Source organism: Typopeltis vanoorti, chromosome 14 (genome assembly GCF_054136105.1).
Source record: "Typopeltis vanoorti isolate ZY-2024b chromosome 14, IOZ_Tvanoo_1.0, whole genome shotgun sequence".
NCBI lineage: Eukaryota > Metazoa > Arthropoda > Arachnida > Uropygi > Thelyphonidae > Typopeltis > Typopeltis vanoorti.
Window position 1 is genome coordinate 30,310,658 of NC_143562.1, and position 21,491 is coordinate 30,332,148.

At 33.9% G+C, this 21,491-nt stretch overlaps 1 protein-coding gene across 1 annotated transcript in view; it reads right to left on the minus strand.

Annotated features, from left to right (window-relative positions):
* Positions 1–21,491, minus strand: part of garz (Sec7 domain-containing protein garz) — a 405,451-nt gene that overhangs the window by 170,965 nt on the left and 212,995 nt on the right. The window contains exons 17-19 of the mRNA XM_090404320.1: positions 20,644–20,726; positions 20,464–20,527; positions 9,787–10,056 (exon numbers count right to left, since the gene is read on the minus strand). Coding sequence (XP_090260446.1) covers positions 9,787–10,056; positions 20,464–20,527; positions 20,644–20,726 — 417 coding nt within the window. The remainder of the gene's footprint in view (positions 1–9,786; positions 10,057–20,463; positions 20,528–20,643; positions 20,727–21,491) is intronic.

A 21,491-nucleotide genomic window follows, 5' to 3' on the forward strand; every position in this document is an offset into this window, starting at 1 on the left:
TTACTTACTGACTTACCTGATTCTGCGCTTTGTTGTTTCTTATTTTGCTGCTTAATTTTATTTTCCTCCCTATGTTCATTCAAATGCCTCTTGACTTTCTGTAATTCCCATGTCATCTCTCCAATAATCTGCTTTAATTTTGCTATTTTGGAGGTTAATTCATTTTCAATAACCTCCTCAACATCTTGAATAACCTCCTTAGCAAGGCTAGCCTTCTTGTTCTCAACTTCACTGCTCTTCTTAGCATTACGTTTCTTGTGTGTTTTTGGTGCCATTTTGAACTATATTTATTATAGCAATATTAGCATTGCTCTTTTCTTCAAATTTTCTAAAAACATTTCTATATATACCTGGAATTCATTTCTACTTTTACTATTTAGATCTCCAACAGGGACCAGCCTTTCCGTTTTCTGTATATCAGCTCTTTTCTAATAACTCAAAAAAAGTTCTCTACTTCTTACATAGGAGAATCTTCTGTGGGACCATTGGCTGAAATAATTTTCATGTCCAATTTCCCATTTTGAAATTGACCCACAGCTGTTACAAGAGTAGACAACCATACAGGGTCCCAATGCTGTCAGCTAAAAATAGGAAGATATGGCTTCAGTGGGCACATGATCACCAACATCAGACAGCTGACAACTGGAAAATTGTCATTTGGCCTTACGAGGGAACATGAGGTCCATGGTCTCGTATTCCCTTCCTGCATGTAGCAATAGCTCAGACTGGCAGCCTGAGCTATTGGCGTAATGGTGTAGTGAATGTTTTCTTGAACACATTAGGTCACCTAATATCAGCTGAACACCACCTGAATGCCACAGTCTATCTAACATCATCGCTGATCGTGTTCACCCATTCATGACTGAAGTTTACCCATTGTCAAATGGGTACTTCCAGCAAGACAATGCACCATGTCACAAAGAATGCAACATTTTGGAGTGGTGTGAGGAACATGATAACAAGTTTCCTTTACTTAGGTGGTCAGTTCAGTCCCCACATCTCAATCCAATAGATTATCTCTGGAATGAGGTGGAACGAGCAGTTTGCAGCAGCAATATGCCACCATCCAATCTGTAACAACTGAGTGAGGCCACTGTGACAGCATGGTATGTTTCAGAGATTTATTTCAATAGTGAAATACCATGAATTTGCATATTGAAAAGAATTATAATATCAGAGGAAATCTCAGAAAAAAAAACTTTATTAGCATAGAATATTCACCTAAGTATCATAGGAGTCGTCAGTACAAGATCACAAACAATTCTAAAAAGCACCACCTAAGTAGCTAATGTAAATATAACTATAAAAGGTCAATAATTTCCTAACTTAATAAAAAAAAAAATTATACATATTTAGACAAAATAAAGTTAAGAAAGATTAGCTGATTTTTTAAACGTACTATCCCCCACAAAGGGGATAGACGAGACCATCAGATCTATTTAAGTTAGGACAATGAAATAAAGTTTCACGTTTCTTTATAAAGTCATTCTATGAGAAAATGACATTTATTATTATCGCAGACATTATGAGTACTGGTTCTATATGGACAAACTAGTCATCAATGTTTCTGGCTATCTGCTAACAAAGGATGAACTTTTTTGTTTTATCAAAAGGACGTGATTTTGCCATCTCTCCTAATAAGGTACTCCTTACGGACTTTTTCATGGTATAAATAGAGGTCTTCAATCTTCTTCTGCAGCTTGTCCCACTTAATTGGGGTTGCTGTTAATGATGAGTCTCCTCCACATCCTCCTGTCTTGGGCTGTCACCACATCCAAGTTCTTCATCCTTAAGTCCTCCTCCACCATCTCCCTCCATCTCTTCTTTGGCTGTCCGTGCTTCCTCTTCCCCTGCACATCCATCTGCATGATCTATCTTCCCACATACTCTTCCTCCCTCCTCATCACATGACCAAACCATTTCAACCTTGCCTCCTGTATCTTTGCTCCTCAGTTCGTGACTTTCATCGTTCCCTTTATATAGTCATTTCTCAAATGATCCTTTCTGGTCACACTGCACATCCACCTAAGCATTCTCATCTCCGCTACTCCAATCCTGCTGATGTTATTTTTCCTCAGGGCCACAGTTTCCAAAGCATACGTCATAGTTGGTCTCACTACTGTCCTGTAAATTTTGCCTTTTAGATTGATCGGCACCCTCTTATCGCATATCACTCCAGCCATCTCTCTCCAGTTCCTCCAACCCGTTTGTATCCTGTATCCCACTTCCTTCTCAGCCCTTCCATCTTCTTCCACTGTTGGACCTAAGTATCTAAAGTCCCTCACCTTCCTAATGACATTTCCTTCCAGCTCCAGATCTGTCTCCTGGCTGCCGTCCACTTTGCAACACATTTACTCTGTCTTACTTCTGCTCAGTCTCATACTCTCTTCCAGTACTTTCCTCCATCTTTCCAGTTTAGCTGCCACTTCTCTTGAATCTGCACACAGCAAGATATCATCTGCATACAATATTGTCCAAGGCGCATCTTTTCTCACCTCCTACATCACAATATTAAACAGAAACGGACTTAATGCTGACCCTTGATGCAAGCCAACTGTTACTTGAAAACCTTCTGTCTGTCCCAGACAGGTCCGAACTCTTGTCTTCACATTTCTGTACATCTCCTGCACCAACCTGACATATTTCTCTGGTATCTTCTTCTCCCTCAGACACCTCCAGACTTCTTGCCTTGGCACTCTATCGCATGTTTTCTCCAGATCAATAAACTCCAGATGTAGCTCCCGTTGTTTCTCTTCAATCGTTATCTCCCCCCCATAAAAAAAGCTAACAGGACGTGTTTCGAATGTGCAAAAATTCTTTTTAGTGACAAGTCTCCACGTCCTAATCTATCTTTCTCTGAATAATAACAATTTAATTATTACTAAGGCTGACAAGGGAAAGGCTGTTGATGTTCAAGACAGAAAAGAATATGAGAGAAAAACATTTTTATTACTTTGAGATTTTTCAATTTACAGGTCCCTCACATCTGATCCCGCATGTAGTCAACTAAACAGACTTAATTATCTTATCAATAATGTTTCTATTTGGAATAAGGATCAAAAGAAAAAGCATAAAACCTTCTTTAGTTGTTCACCTACATTGTATGGTCTTCCCAAAGTTGATAAACCAGGTATTCCATGAAGACCAGTCATAGATTATATATTCCATATACATGTCCCACTTATAAAATTTCCAAATTCTTATCTAATTTACTTGTTGCTTCAACTAGAAGAACAGCCACTTACATAAAAAATACTTTGGATTTTAAAAATAAAATTTCTAATCTTCATTTAGATGCTTCAGATATTATGATTAGTTTAGATGTTGTATCCTTGTTCACTAATATTCCTTTATCTGAAAACATTGAATTACTTCAATTTCCTTCAGATATGGTTAACTATTTGATTTTGCAACATTCTGGGTATTTCTCCTTTAAAAATAAATTATATCGATAAATCGAAGGAACAGCCATGAGCAATCCTATTTCTCCTGCTAATCACCAACTACTTCATGGAACATTTCGAACAACATATTTTTGATAGCATTTCACCTAGACCTACTCACCAATTCAGATATATGGATGATATTTTTGTAGTTTGGAATGGCTTTTCCTCTGAGTTATAGCAGTTTCTTTCTAAATTAAATGCACTTCATCCCAGGATCCAATTCACCTTAGAAGAAGAAGTAAACAAGCAATTAGACTTTTTAGATCTTTTAATTCTTCAGCAACCAGATGGTAGCCTACATTTTTCAGTTTTTTGGAAGAAGACTCATACACTCATATTCAGCATGTATATAACATACGTTATATACATGCTGAATATCATCGCCTTCCTAGTCAAAAGACTAGAACCATTACTATATTAGTACATCATGCCTATTCTTTATGTTCTTCAGATGAACCTGTTAGATTTACAACATATTAATTTCACCTTTTTATCTAATGGTGGAATTAATTATTAAAAGCTCTTTCATCAAAAGAGCTTTTAACAGTTATGGTATCTCTACCTCTTCAAACACAGAAGAAATAACTGCTATTCCTATTCCTTATGTAATGGCATTAGTGAATGCATAGTGAAAGTTTTAAAACCATTGAATATTTTTGTTGCCTTTTGCCTCATCAGAAAAATCTCCACCTTTCTTGCTTCTCCTATGGACAAGTTTCCACCTCTCAATTATTCAGGCATCTACCAGATTCCCTGCTCTTGTGGGTTACCTTATTTTGGATAAATAGGAAGATCTTTCATTCGGATAGAAGAACACAAGTCTTATATTAAATACCATGAGCCTTAACAGTCTGGACTTGTGAAGCATGCTATTATTACTAAACATGTTGTTCATTGGAACAAAACAAGAGTTCATCATAAAAGCCATTTCCTCATAGAACAACTTTATAAAGAAATGTGTGTGAAACTTTACTTCCCTGTCATAACTTAAACAGATCTGATGGTCTAAGGCTATCTCCTTAGAGGGAGATGGGAAAGATTAATTGATTTAAGAAAGTATCAACTTTATTTTGTCTAAATATCTATTTTTTTTTTTTTTTTTGAATAAGTTAGGAAATTATTGACCTTTTAGAGATATCTTACATTAGCTACTTAGGTGGAGCTTCTAGAATTGTCAGTTAATATTTAATTCTGTGATATTATACTGATGATATGTAGATATTTAGGTGAAAATTCCACACTAATAAAGTTTTTTAAATGAGTTTTTTTTCTGGTGTTATAATTCTTTTGAATGTTTTAGACACTTCATTGAATCAATGTCACAGACAATACAGGATCTTCTTAAGGGGAAATCCCCCCATTCATTAAATGCTGTTCCTAATAAAGTGGCCACTCAATGAGTGATATTCACACCACTGTATGCCGTAAGTCTACAAGCATGGAAGATGGGTTAAGAGTGAGATAATCTGAAAACCCTACTCAAAAGATCAAATATGGAACTATTTAAAGCCACTTTAAGCCTGCACAAAGGAATTCATCACCAGTGTGAGTTCAAGAGATCAGGATAGTGATCTCACACTGGGCAATGACATCTATCTAATATCTAAAGATATTTGAAAACATTCATTAAACAGTCGGAGCTTGGGTTTACCTGCTGATGGGCAAAAAGAGCAGAGATGCTATCCATCATCCAACTACAGTGGCAAAGTGTGACACAGCATGAACTGACAGATATATTAGTAGTTGACAGAGATCTGCCCCAATCCCAATGAATCTATTTACTTCATAGAGGTCTGTCATAATATTAACACATTACAGCTTCTCTAACATAAGTGCATACTGGTGAATTCCAACCACCAACTTTGGAAACTTATAGGAAGTCTTTTGAATGAACAGTTATATAGATAGATTTTTTTTTTTCAGCTAACGTTCTACACACTCTCAATTGTATGATAAAATATGAAAATTCTTCACATACTTATATAAGAACTCCACTGTTAACCATTGTGATAATGTTTGTTTCATTCAGCCATATCTTGGTCTTTATGATGTGGGTTATTAATAAATGTGTGATAACTCCCTTTCTTTAAAATCTTCTCTTGTCCTTGTCTTCATAACAAATTACCTTTTGAGAGAGAGAGAGAGAGGTATACTCTAGAACATAGGTTCCCAAAGTGGGTGATACCGCCTCCAGTGGGCGCTGAAGCCTTCTGGGGGGGGGGGGGGGGGGGCTATAGTGATAGTGGGATCAGAAGCATTAGGGGGCGTTCAGGTCTAGGGGTCGGTGGCTCTTTATAGAAGAAATTAATAATATATATATTTAAAAATTAATTATTTTCGTGATTTTGCAATATTTAAATTTTAAATGATTAGATAATCATTTAAAATTTAAATATTGCATTTTAATTCATCTTATGCCCGTCTTACACGATCAATTTTTTTATCAATTTTCTATTTCAATTATTTAATCATTTGAAAATTTACCATGTCAGATAGAAATAGATGTCAATTTTCAATGTCAATGAGAAAATAGAGCATGTATATATGTGTGTATAATAGGTTATGTTTACAGTAGCAAATATATTCGTTATATTTCATTTCAAAATATATATATAATATATAAAACAACCACTTTTCTAATTGATTTGTACAAAAATAAACCCAATTTTATATAATTTAATATTACGAGTAAAAATAATAATGGCAAGAAAGAAATAAAATCGTAAATTTTAGTTAGCCTAGTTAGTACTAACTTATATTCCTAACTAGAGGGAAAAAACAAAGCAAATATTATTCGAAACTTATTATACTGTTTTCTGTGGTTATGTTTTGTAGGTTTATTGTTTATATCTTGTGTAATTATTTTATTTATTAATTATTATTTATAATTATTCGGACAATGTCGTGGTCGGACGAACAAAATGCGCTTGCGTGCAAAATAAAAAATTGAACGTGTCATACAGGATATTTTAACTTCTATTTTTTATATACTTAAAAAATTTATTCATTTTTTGCTATTGTAAAAATTGATCATGCCATACAGGCTTTAGTCTATCCACGCAGCAGACGAGTCTTAACTAGTAGTATGTCAGTCAACTACGTAGGTAATTCACTCAATTTAGCATGTTTTGACAGGAATATGGGTGCTTGCAGTGACTTGTTCAAATCACGAGTACGATGGTATCGCAAACAAGTCAATGCATGCAATTCGATTCAGGCTAGATTTTAAATCTATAAATACCACTGGTTTAGGAATAAGTTTCATTATTTTTTGTGTGCTTGCCAACAATCATCAGTCGAAAGTGTGATAGATAAGTGGAGTCATACAAAGTGTAAATTAAATCTTTTATTTTGTGAATATTTTTGCAAATTTTATTACTTCATTATGTCTGAATATAAGAAGAAATGTCGACAGTACAGTATTGAGTATTTAAAATATGGTTTTATTCAGTCTCCTACAAACCAATTATTACCCATGTACTTGATTTGCCAAAAAGTGTTTTCAAATGAAGCAATGAAGCCTTCTAGGCTACAAGAGCATTTGATTAAAATGCATGCTGACAAAAAAGGATAAAGATTTGTCCTATTTTCAAGTACTAGAAGAAAAATATTTTAAACGTCTAACTATATCAAAATTTTCTACGTCATCCACTAAACAAGATAATGACGGATTACAAGCTTCTTATAATATTTCATTATTAATCGCAAAAGCGGGAAAAGCACACACAATTGGTGAGGAATTAATCTTGCCGGCAGTAAAAGAAGTATAAACACTGTGCTACATAAGCCAGTGTCAGATATCCTCAGGAAAATTCCTTTCAGCAACAATTCAGTGCAAAGAAGAATCAACAAAATGGCTGAAGACGTTGAAAAATCATTGTGCGATTATTTGAAGACATGCCAATTTTCTGTTCAACTCGATGAATCAACTCTCCCAAATAATGAACCACCATTCTTATCATACGTACAATTCATAAAAGAAGAAAAAGTTTGTCAAGAATTATTATTTGCTAAAAACTTAGAAGCAGATAAAGGGAGAATCTATGTTTAATATCATGAATGAGTTTTTTCAAGAGAAAGACATTCCTATTCGTAATATTTTGTCTGCTGCTACTGATGGTGATCCAGCAATGACAGGGTGCCACATGGGTTTCATAGCGCATTTGAAACAAGTACTAAATGTACTCGCTATACATTGTGTTCTTCACTGTCAACATTTGGTTGCAAAAAATTTAAGTGAACACCTGCACGCGTCACTCCATTACATTAATAGAGTAGTCAACAAGATTAGAAGCAATTCATTGAGTGACAGATTGTTTAGCCAACTTTGTAGCGAAAATGATGAAGATGTCAATCGTTTGCTGCTTCACACAGAAGTTCGCTGGCTTTCAAAAGGTATTTGTCTGAACAATTTTACAATTTGTTTGATTCAGTACTAGAGTTCCTAGAAAACAGAGACGATGGATTGCAGGCAAACCTGATTACATCCAAAAATGACATTACTTATTTGACAGACCTCTATAAAATATTTAATGAAGTCAATCTACAACTACAAGGTGATGAATTGAATTTAATTAAAACAAAAAACGTTATTGCCGCTTTTGTAGGGAAACTTCTTCTGTTCAAGCGGAATATGGGTCGAGGGGAACATAGCCACTTTTCAAATTTATCAGCAGTGTCTCTCAAAAAGGAAGATTTACTTACATACTGCCAACACTTTGGAGGTCTCCATGCTGATTTCAATGAGCGATTCAAGGATATTCTAAACATGAATATACCAAATTGGATTCTAGATCCTTTCTCACATGTAAGCACAGCAGGATCATCAAATTTAGAAGTGGAACTCATAGAACTCACAACAAATGAAGAACTAAAACTAAAATTCAAAACTGGATACCAAGAGTTCTGGCTTCAAAAATCAATACCGACACTGTACCCTGGATTATGGGAAATAGTGCAGAAATTTTTAATTGCATTCCCATCTTCTTATTTGGCTGAGTGTGAGTTTAGTGCTGTAGTGAATTTACTATCTAAGAAAAGGAACCGATTGCATATAACTGAGGGTGGCGATTTACGACTGTTTTTAACGAAAGTTGAACCCTATATTAACAAACTTTTAAAAATGCACTAGGCTCATCCTTCACATTAATTTGTTTTTTTTTCTTTGTATTTTTACTTTGTAAGTTCGAAATAAACCATCTAATACATTTGATGGTGTTTTAATTATTACAATAAGATTCTTACTAATGTAATGCAATCTCTTAATATGTGTTCCGAATTTTCATATTTAAACCATTGTATGAAACTTCACATTAATTTGTTATTTTTGCTTTGTATTTTTACTTTATAAGTTAGAAATAAACAATTTTGTAATATATTTAATGGTGTTTTAATTATTACAATAAGATTCTCACTAATGCAATCTCTTAATTGTATTCCACATTTTCATATTTAAACCATTGTATGAAACTGTGCATGATGTTATTCAAGCATACATTTTACAATCTTTACATATAGGCTACATTTCACCAAAATCGGTATAGCAATAACTGTGTTCAAGATGAGGCACATATTGGCCATGTCTTTTTAAAAATTTAATTAACGGCAAAAGCAATAACATATCATTAGTTGCTATTTACGTCAAAAATATCAAACGGCTTGAACGCGGAAAACTGTTATAATGGGGGGGGGGGGGGGCATTACAAAATTCATGTCTTGCAAAGTGGGTAGTGGCCCAAAAAAGTTTGGGAACCTATGCTCTAGAACATGGCAGATGTATTTTGTTTAACTTTATTTTTTGAGAGTTGTTACATGTTGATATGAGTATATCATTTGGCTGAAGATAATTTTTCATAGTTAAGGGAGGACATGTCATTAAAATGGTTGAGAAATAGTGCTTCATGATAGTCCTTAAAAAAAAAATAATAAAATAAAAATAAATAAAAAAATAAATATATATATATATATATATATCACAAAGAGTCACTGTAGCTCAGCCCATATACATGAAACCCTTTGGTTGAAAAGACAGGTTTGAATCCTGTCTAAGAACTTCTATCAGGGTTTTTAGCTGAACAGAAATGGTAGTGGTTTTCCTGCCAGAAACTCAGGTTTTTATCCTGCAAACCAGCCAAGAAAGCATATGCAATTTACAGTCACAGCAGACAATATAGATAGGATTAACCACCCTATCATAAGCAATATTATCAGGTTTGTAAGAAGCCAAGTCACTTGCCCATGATAGGCAAATGAGTCTAACATGAAAGGGAAGATGGGATGGGATGGAATATATTAAAAAGTTAAAATTAAACAACTCAAATGAAAGCAGAACATTACTTACCTCAGAGCTGAGCAAAGTAGTAAATTTACAAAGTGATATAATAAGGTTATCAAACACATCACTCATTCCATAATGAGCTGATATCATGGCACATTTACGGAAACCAGAAATAGATTTCTGAATAATAACTGGATCTGAACTTTTATCAAAGACAAAGGAGAGAGCAGCAACTATTGGACCCCAAATAAGAGAAAACAGGTCATGATCAAAGAGGCCATTTGGAGCATGAATGAAATTTCCTTCCTTGCCACCTCCTCTTCTTAATAAAACCTAAAGGGAAAGGAAAATAAGAAATTATTATGGTTCAATAATATGTAATAATATTTAAATTGTTCTCATTATACTTGGCTAAGATTTCAACTGGTTCTCACTAAAATAATCATGGATTCGGTTACATTATTTTAGTATATTGGTTGAATTCTACAGTGGAATAGATGTTTGCAGATGTCTTTAGGTAGTAGATGATTTCATATCATGTTGAGAGATCACCATTCCACTTACTGAAGACTTGAAGCATCTTGAGAAAGTACCAAAATTAGTTTCCAGAGCAGGAGATTCCCAGATTATTTAAAACTCAATCCAACCAATGTACTGTTTATTTATTTATCATTTTTCATCACTGAAAAGAGATTGTTTTACACCAAGTGTTGGGTAATTACACAAGAGTTTATTCTGATTGGTGCGATGACTTTTAACTATGTTTCTTTTAGAATCCAGAAAATTATTGACTTGAGTATACCAATAAAATAAAAAATATATACATTTCATGATATATTATTTTAAATAAAATTACATAAATAACTACAAAAATAACTGGATCCAAGGAAACTTATTTTAAAAGTGTAGACTTTTAAAATAAGTCTACACTTTAGATATCTCCTTATCTTAAAAGAATACAATCATTCACTCTCTGACTCTTTCTATAACTGGTTTGTTTAACATATACTTAGTAATGTCTAACTAGGTTAAACACTTTGTTACACAACAACAAAACATCAGAGTCAATTTTCTTGTTAGGCCCTTTCCTGAAAACAAACTAGCTCTTCACTTCTATGGGATTTTTGTTTTTTAATTCCTTATTTAGCATATGATTTTTTCAGTCATTCTTCCTGTTTCACTAGAGTATAAATATTCTTACTCTTGCAGTTCAATTTGATGTACAAATTACCAATTTTTGTACGAAAGAAAGAAGTTTTTTCTACTACTTCATAAACAACATATCTAAGTAGAGCTCTTCATGTTAAGCCACTTTACAGTTTCAGATTTTACTAATATAATAATATTAAAATAAGATAATTTACTAATTACATTTACAAATATAATTTACTCATTACGCCAGCATTCTTAAGATAGAAGACGAAGCTTTTCATTCAGCGTTTCCTCAAACAATGAATTTGAATGTCAACTCCAAATATCTTCTTTCATTTAATAAACACTTGTTGATCTAAACTCTTCCAGTTTAAAGATCCACAGTGCTACAATTCCTTTTTGGAATCTTCTATTAATATTCTCCCAACTATTACATTTTCTTAAAAAGTTCCTAAGAACAAAATTCTCTGGTTGCCATTCTCAAATTTCCATTCTCTCTAGTACTCATTACTATGGGTCATTTGATAGTACCTGAACACATTTGCTGTCAGCTGTCAATCACCCATCAATCTCCTGGGTGAGAATGCGCATTTCATGTAAATGGCAAGCAAGAAGTTACATTATTATAATAACGCCTATTATAGCCTGTTTTTGTTTAGGAGTGTCCCTTATTTTAAATACATTGGCTATTATTACTCAAAAAAGGGGTATATATATTTTAGGGCATTATGGGTGAGTATAGAAGGTAATTATAGCAGAATAAAAGAAGTGACAAAATTTTGTACATACCTTGTTTTGATTCCAGGATGTCTTCCAATTTCATGATCCTGCTTAAGGTTGTTTATAAAGGGGAGGGGGAGGAAGGAGGAAGGGAGCATGGGGGTGTGTTTTGATGTGGGAAAATAAATTTGGAAACCTGGGTTATGTATTAATAATATATATATAATTGTGTTTAGGGGTGCATTTTGTGGGGGGGGGAGGAGAGAAGGGGAAGGGTTTACTTATGTGGAAACTGGGGCAGGGGAGGGGGTTAAGGGGGTGCGGACCATTTCGGTCGACTGGCCATCATAGGAACTTTTTTTTTCGGAATGAGTGTAGGGCTATGTCAAGACTGTAAGTTGAATCTGCCAAATAAGGCAAATTCAACCCCAGATCCCCCCCTCTTTATAAACAACCTTAAGCAGGATCATGAAATTGGAAGACATCCTGGAATTAAAACAAGGTATGTACAAAATTTTTCCACCTCTTTTATTCTGCTATAATTGCCTTCTATATTCACCCATAATGCCCTAAAATATATATATATACCCCTTTTTTGAGTAATAATAGCCAATGTATTTAAAATAAGGGAACACTCCTAAACAAAAACAAGCTATAATAGCCGTTATTATAATAATAGTGTTTAAGAGGAGTAGCATGGGAATTTTCCCAGAAACTATACCTAAGAAGTTACATAGTAATGGCTGACACGTTGTCTTCATTAGCGTAAAGAGAATGTCTTCATAAAGAACAAAAGATATATCAACACTTAACAATTATGAAATATAATAAAGTCTGAAATTAATATAAACTATCAGAATTAGTAAGTACATCAAATCTCAAATCTCTTATACATATATGTATGTATACATACTGTATATATTATATTATCATATATACAAGCGACGTCCAGAAAGTTCCATTTTTAAATATTTTCACTGCTGCCTGCGATCACAATGGTGCGCATACGTGCTGAGTTTGTTGATTCCTTAGCAAGGCGTTGGTGCCATTTTCAGACATTCTCGCAGTGCATACGCTTCTTGGTGTGTGTGCGTGTGTGTTTATAATGTCTAAGAAAATCGAACCGCCTGCTGCATGTGAAATTAGGTCAGCTATCCATTTCTTGAATGTGAGGAATGTTAAAGCAGCTGAAATTCATTGGCAAATTATTGAGGTTTATGGAGAACAAGCAATGAGTGATTCAATGGATGCTCTCCTGAGCAGACTTGTCACTAGGGACGAGACTTGAGTGTCGCACACAACCCCTAAATCCAAACAACAGTACATGGAGTGGAGGCACATCTCATCACCAGTCAAGACGAAATTGAAGACAACGATTTCCACTCAGAAAATCATGTGCACTGTGTTTTGGGTCAAGGCTCCACAATCAATGCAAGTATGTATTGCCAAACCCTTAAGAAACTGCTTCGTGCGATCCAGAATAAACAATGTGGCATGCTTACCAGGAGGGGGGGGGGGGGTTGATTCATGATAACGCGCAGCCACACAGGACCGGCATAACACAACTCATCACCTTTGGCCAGGAACAATTCCATCATTCCTCATATAGTCCTGACCTTGCATCAAGCAACTTTCACCTGTTCAAACATCTGAAATCTTTCCTTAGTGGCTAGCAGTTTCAAGACGATGATGAGGTCAAAGAAGCAGTCAATACATGGTTTGCATCACAGACAGCAACCTTCTACGGCGAAGGTATACAACTCTTCGTGCCCCATTATGATAAGTGCCTGAACAATGGCGGAAAATTATGTAGAAAAGTAGTGAAAGATGTCTACTTTAATTTCCAATAAAGCTTTTTTTGTAAGTATATCTTTTGTTCTGACAGCCCATCAGAACTTACTTTCTGGATGTCCCTCGTATTATACGAAGTGAATTGCATCTGTTGATCTCTAACAAAATACTTGAGATATCATATGTGATATCATATGTGAGATATCAATTATTGATAAGACAGAAGAGCCACTAACAAAAAGAAAAAAAAAAGTAAATGAATGTAGGATTCGTGAAAGGGTGAAAAATTCCAATGATGATCAGAAATTATTTATGTATATATTACTATACAAAATGTGTACATTAATCATCTGTGAATCAAAAAAATATTTAAGAATTTCTTTAAATGAAATATAAGTGCAATAGAAATAACAATAGAAATAAATGCACATAATAAGCACAATAAATTTTACAAGATGATTTGCTGCTCCAGCAACCCACACATATTCCTACCATGCCTAGATGAATCACCTGATCACTGGATTAGTCCTTCCCTAGTTATTTAATGAGTTATTAAATGTATGCAGCTGCTGTTTATTATTGGATAGTTATTTATATTTTGCAAACAAATATCTCTCATGCTCCTCATAAGTTTTTTTTTTATGCCATCATTATGTCTAGAGTTCATAGGATCACATGTCATTCGTTCCACCCAGAAACTCATTATTGCGTGACACCTCTAAGGGCTCATTGCAGGATGGCACTCTGCTCCATTACACATATCTCTATGCCTTCCCTACTACTACTAATTCTCCACATACACACAACACCATCACCACCAACATCACAGTATTTTTTATTTGTAAATTTGCATGTTTTCATGGCTGGTTTGCCTGTATGTGGAATGCAAAACTCAACTTTCTGGGAGAAAAAAACCCTGTGACTTCCATATGGGATCAGCTAACTCACATTCAACTGAAAAAGCCCATATAAAGATTCCTCTCATCATGACGAGAATCGAATGCAGGTCTTTTCCAATCAAGGGGTGCAATGTTCTGTTATTCTTCCAGGCTTATAGGACACACATATAATATCACAAATGTTAATTATTAATAATTCACTTCTAGTAATGAAAGTATTTCTATTCACACCTATTCTTTCTCTACCTTATATTTCCCATTCTAATATGACTCATTAATGATGGTTCACATATTTACTCCTTTTAATAATTCAAAACATATCAACCAAATAAAGGATTCTCCTTTATTATTATTTTCTAATATATATTAAAATAAAACATTAGTTCCCCCCCCCCTCTTTCATGCAAATTTGGTTACAATCGAAGAACCACCATGATATGTGGTACATCTGCCAACATATAAGGACAAAGTTGTTGCAGGGCACAGTATTTTTATTCATCCCACTAAATGGTTAGGGTGGTGGTGAGAGTCCTGATAATACTAGCATGAACATGTTAATGAAAAGCAAAAGTGAGACATAATTATATCATCGTCATATCATCATATTTTATGAGCTCTGTTGACTAAAGATTTGATTACACCATATTTCTGACAAGGGTGATGATGTGAGTTAGGTCAATGTATTTACTGGTATGAGTTGGTGTTCTATATACTGAGAACTATAGACTACCATTTGGTTGATGTGGAATGAGAACATCCAAAAAAAGGAAGACAATTGTTATCTTCTATTTCCAGGGTAAATTTGATTCTTGGATTTTTTGAATTAATTTTTTCAAGAAATTCATGAAGATCAAACAAGGATAAAACAGTCAATAATTATTGCTTTCGTCTTAACCCACCTCAAAAAGAAATTACCAGAATTTGCATACCATATATTAAAGGACTTGCAGAAAAAATAGCAAGACTACTTCGTCAGTTTAACTTACAAGTCTTTTTCTATCCAGTTTGCCAACTTAATACCTTCCTTATCTCACCTAAAGACAAATATCCTTCTCTCTCTTATCCTGGAATTTACAGAATCCCATTCAACTTGTTCTTGTGGCTTATGTTTTCATGGACAAACTGATCGTTCTGCACAAATTCGTCTTAAAGAACATCAGGAATACATTTCACTTAAAGAACCCAACAAATCTGGTTTAGCAAGCCATGCATTATCTACAAAACACAGGATTCAGTGGAACAAAACCAAAGTGTTACACTAAGGTTATATTCTTCTGGAACAATACAAAGAAAGCTATGAAGCGCACCTTCACAACCTAAATGTTGTGAATGTTGTGACTCCCATGTTCCAACACCTAAGGATTCTTGAACAGAACAGAGGGTGCCAATTCCTTATATTTCTAGCATCTCTGAACCTATCTATAGAATTTTGAATATTTTTTGAATAAGAATTATCACCTTATTCCCACATAATTTCCTATCAACAAAATTTCTCATCTGTTAGCCACCATCACTAGCTAGTGTTTACCAGATTCCTTGTGAATGTAATTTGACATACTTTGGGCAGACAGGCCAAAAAAAGAACTAATTAAAGAATTAAGAACTAAGGAAAAAAAAAAGAATTAATGAACATCAATATTGTGAAACCTCAAAAGTCTGGTCTGGCACAGCATAGTATTGATACTAAACACAGTATCTGGAGGGACAAAACTTGTCTTCTGCATAGAAGCAGTTTAAAATATGAATGGTTTTTCAAAGAAAGTTGCAAAGCCCTTTTGCATCAGCCTAATCTGAATCATAATGATTGTCTTTTTTATAATTTTATATAAACATCAAAAATAAGTAAATCAAAAAACCAGGAAATACAGGTACATACAACAATCAGTTTACAATTAAAAACAGTTACCATGAGCTATTTTTTTTTAATATTATTCATCAATATATTAATTTCTAAGCTCATGGCAACTGTTTTTAATTGTAAACTGATTGTTGTATGTATCTGTATTTCCTGGTTTTTTGATTTGCTTATTTCTACACCCTGATGATGCATTGTTATTTTCAGTACAAAATATCTGTACCTTAATTAAAGTTAATCCCTGTGGTTATCGTGTAATTTGTTGTTTATGGTGCATATAATATCATGTACTTTCAATTGAATTGTTATTTTCTTTTTTGCATTTTAATATAACTGTATTTACAATGGCTATGAAACTTGAACAAAAATTTTACAAATAAAGGCATTTAAATTAAATGTAACTGATCCCAGTAATAATATTTCATGATGAATTCTTCCTCTTACATCTTTGCTTGGAGTCCTAAAGTGAGGGTTTGCTGGAGAACTTGAAAGAAATTATGTGGGCTGAGTGTGCATGTGTCATCCTTATTCTTGGAATTTTTGTCACAATTATTATTTAGATTAGGATGGTGATCAAAATTTCACAGGCTTCCTTAAATTTGCATTCATATCTCATAATACAATTTAATGAAATAACTACAATATAAAGAGAAATAATTAAGCAGCAGGTTTAATTGTTTCATTGTTTTGAGACATCTTCAGGAATACAATGTTAAAATTGCAATAACACACACAAAAACATACAAGAAACAATAAGTGGAAGAAATGAAATTAGACTATGTAAAGACTAAAGTCTTATGAGGGGATGCCCTGTATGAGTGCTGTTGGCTAAAGAGGGTGATCCTCATAAGACTTAAGTCTTTATATAATTTCATTTCTTCCACTTATTGTTTCTTGTATGTTTTTTTGTGTGTGTTATTGCAATTTTAACATTATATTCCTGAATATGTCTCTGTGACTGAGACAAAATATTCAAATGATTACACCTGCTGTTTAATTATTTCTCTTTGTGCTGTAGTTCTTCCATTAAACTGTATTATGAGTGTAAACCAGCAGCACCTAAGCCTAAATATACATTTGCATTCATACCTGTTCCTTCATCATACAAAAAACCTGCATAGGATTCCTCCCACTCTGAGGTATAGCAACTCCGTTGCACCTGTAACCTATCTTCATCATCATCAAATTCCTGACATTTACCCTCAAGGGGGTGTACAGAATATGATAGTACTACATGAAAAATTTACATCATTACTAATTTCCTATCTACAATTTTCCTCCAAATCAATCTGTTACCTGTCAAGGCTTCAACATTGTCAGATGATCTTATATTTTTATCTTCTAAGGCACTTTTAACCATATCAATCCACCTATATCTAAGTCTTCCTCTGGGTCTTTTTCCTGCCAACCTAGCAGAGAACACTTGTTTTGCTAATCTTTCCTCTCCCATTCTGTTTAGTGACCATACCACCTGAGATTAACTCTGCTAACACATTCCTGGATGCCAACAATGTCAAGTTCTTTCTTGATATCCTCATTTTTAATGATATTGCCATTGATGCCATCTATTCACACCCCTAATCTTTCTCCAGACTCTCATATCTGCAGTCTCTAGTCTTTGGTGAAGTGTTTTACTTCTAATCCAGCTCTCAGATCCATAAGTTAAAACAGGTTTGAACACTGTCTTGTATACAGATAATTTAGTGTTCCGATTAATTTCTCTCTTATTCCATATGAATTTATTCAATTGACTTCCCACCATACCAGCTTTGCTGATTCTGTTGTCCATTTCTATATTTAATTTACCATCTTCACTAAAAATCGTGCCTAAGTAACTGAAATGTTTTACATGTTCCACAGGTTCTCCATTCACAGCACAGTTGATATTTTCAATGATTCTGCCTATTTTCATTGTCTTTGTCTTTTTATTGCTGACCTTCATACCATATCTATTACAACAGTTATTCAATTTAGTCAGAGAATCTTGCAGACGTAGCGGATTTATTTAGAAGTATAACATCATCCGCATAAAGCAATGAGCTGACATTAACATCTCTAATTTTGATATCAGATTTAATATCACTTTCCTTCATAATGTGATCCATATAGATAATAAATAACAGAGGGGACAATGTACATCCTTGTCTGACACCAGATTTAACATTAAACCATCTTCCTGTACTTCCTTCAATTCTAACTGCCGACTTACAACTCAAAGAAAGGCTAAGTATTGCTTGATATAATTCCCCACTGATATAATTCCCCACACGCCAAGCTAGCTTCTCTTCCACAATCCTTCTCAGCCATTTCTCAAGTATACTGGCATAAATTTTACCAGGAACACTCAGTAGAGAAATACCTCTAATTCTCACATTCAGTTTTATTTTCCTTTTTATATGTGGGTACTATGAGAGCTCTAATCCAATAATCTGGAATTCGCCCCTATGAACTATGCAGTGCAGCAACTGTAAGACTTTTATACCTCCATACTTGAGCATTTCTGGTCGAATATCATCTACTCCAGCTGCCTTTCCACATTTCATACTTTTGATGGCTTTTTCTACTTCAAGTATGGATATGTATTCCTGATTGCATGCCTGGTCAGTATTTTTTTTTTTTATCGCTGTGCTGTCATCACTGCTAGTTTCATTTAGCAATTTTTCAAAGTATTCACTCCATATGTCAAGGCTATCTTTTTCTCCAGTAACCTATAATATATTGTAAACTGGATGCACAATTCCAATATCTGTAAAAAAAAAGAACACAAACAACAGATTAAATTTAACAATTTTGGTAAAGCAGGCCTCTTGGATCATGCTGTTAACACCCTGCACCGAACTGATTGAAAAGGTACCTGGTATCTGTCCTTTACATCATACAAACGCTATTAATGCAAATTTAACGAAGCCTGTGAAATTTTGATCAACCATCCTTCAATTTCTTCCTTAGTACAACTTGCTGTGGGGAAACTTTCACAGGCACAAACAGGTCACATTATCCAATTCCCCATGTTGATGTTTGTCCACATTAGTGCTCTTGAAAATTGCTTGCTATTCAAGATTATCTTCGTGTTTATTTCTGAATACCACAGCCATTCTTTCCTTTTCTTGATCATTACTGACTGAATATAACATTGTGTAGCTATTATTTAGAAGAATCTTACCTTTTTCTCTTGTTTTGGGACAGTGAATTTTCAATATTCATCTGGGTTTGCTGACAAAAATAGTGGACATTACACCCCAGTCAACCTATTATTTCATGTTGTTGCACCATCCTGTTGTTTTTAATTTAAGCCAATACAGAATATAATTTGGCTAGTCAAATCTCAAATTACCAGTCTATCATCATTCAATCCATATCCAGGTGGATACCTAATTAACAGGGTGCACTATGAGAAGTGAAGATTACACATTAGGTCAGAAACCCTGTTAGTTCTCTGCATTCTTTGAATGGCTATGTAAGGATCTCCTCCCACTTATCCAGCTTTGACTCTCAATTCCCCCTGCCCACCTGTTGAGATACTCAATGATTTATAATTTGCAGTCTCCATCATTCAGCCTCTTTATGTAATGGAATTGTTTTGCCATGGGACTTGCACTTACTCCTAATACACAGGCTCTCATTCTACTCCACAAGATTTCTCATTGAAATTTCTTAAATATCCTAAAGATCCCCAGTTCATTTATCGCTATTCTCATATCAACCCCTGTGCTTGCATTAATCACTACATTAGCTCCACCTGGATGATCAATACTCATAAATAACCTCAGAAATTCAACTATTTCTTCTGCATCCCTCTACAATCCATGTTCAATCTTCCAAAACCATTCTTTGCTTTATCTGCTATGTAATGAAAGAACTCTTTGGGATTTCTTTTGGCCTGTTTTTTTTGTAACCATCACATCAGCCTTGCCATGTTTAAGATCACGAATTACATAGATGCAAAGTGTCCATGATGCTAATATAACATTTGGATATTACAATAACATAGATATGAAGCTTATATTTTTGATATACTTTATCTTTGTGATCACCACACAGATTTCAACAGTGATGAGAAATTAAAAATAGATCAGTTCAAAATTGAGAAAGAAACATCCAGAATTAAGGTGGATATATAGATGATGAATATAAGTAACCAGTGTCCTGTAATACCTCATTATAAATTTTAACTTGAAGTATTTCTAGTTTTTATTTAAAAGAAGCATTACTTTTTAGATTGCCTTTGTACGTATAATTAAAAATTGTATTTAATTTGTTTTAACTAAAAAAAAATTGAACCTAATTTTAAAACAGACTACATACCAAGCAAAAAATGCTCACCTTCCATAAATAATTTTCTCTAACTAGTCCTGTCTGTTCTGCTGGCATAACAATTTCCTCATTTCTGAAAAACAGTTACATATTTGTGATGAATTTTCTTAAATTATGAATTTACTAATGAATATGAACCAATCCATAGAAAAGCATGTTTTATTGATTTTTCCTTCTAAATATAATTACCTTATAGAAATATAAATTTCTTCTAACATTTCTTCATCAAAATCTTGTCCTCCATTTACATGTTTTAGATTTTTCTTAAATTCCTTAAAAAATTGTAAAAATTAGAGAAAACTTACTCCAAATTAAACAATATACAATATATTATACTGCCAAAATATACTCATACTACCTTAATTAATTAATTAATTTTTTTTTATGAGTCCCACTCACGAAGAGTTGCAAACATACAGTATGTTAGTACTGTGGATAGGCAAAGTTTTTATTTATTCTTCTTACATAGTCCAGAAACCCTACTCTAGAAACCAAAGAAAATTTTCAAATCAATTCAGGCCTCCAAATAAGCAGAGCAACTGTCTCACTAAGGGCAATAAAATCCATAATCATAGTAGGAGTTGAATCCACAGCCTATTTTTATCAATCCCCCCCATACAAGAGGTCTCAAAACCTATTCACATAGCAGTATTGTGTGCAGGCAAGTGATTAAAAACAAAGAAGTCTATGTTAATGTGTTTCTTAGAGTTCAACTTCTCACAATCTTAGGAATAAAGATTGTGAGAAGTTGGTTTGATAAGCCTGGAGCTGAACAGGATATGAATGTTGACTAGTAGCTGCCTATGTTGTACATAATTAGAGGGAAGTGGAGGAATATTGGTAGCGTTCAGTGAATCAGCATCCATGGAAATACCTATAAAACTACAATGCAGAAACAAAGCAACTGAGGAAGTCCATGAGAAGAAGGATCATTTAATAAGTAAATAGCTCTCTCTTCTGGAAAAAAACACAAAATAAAATTGCATTTTTTTACAAATGCATTTGGAGGGAGGTTTTTGATGACCCACCCCAAAAGT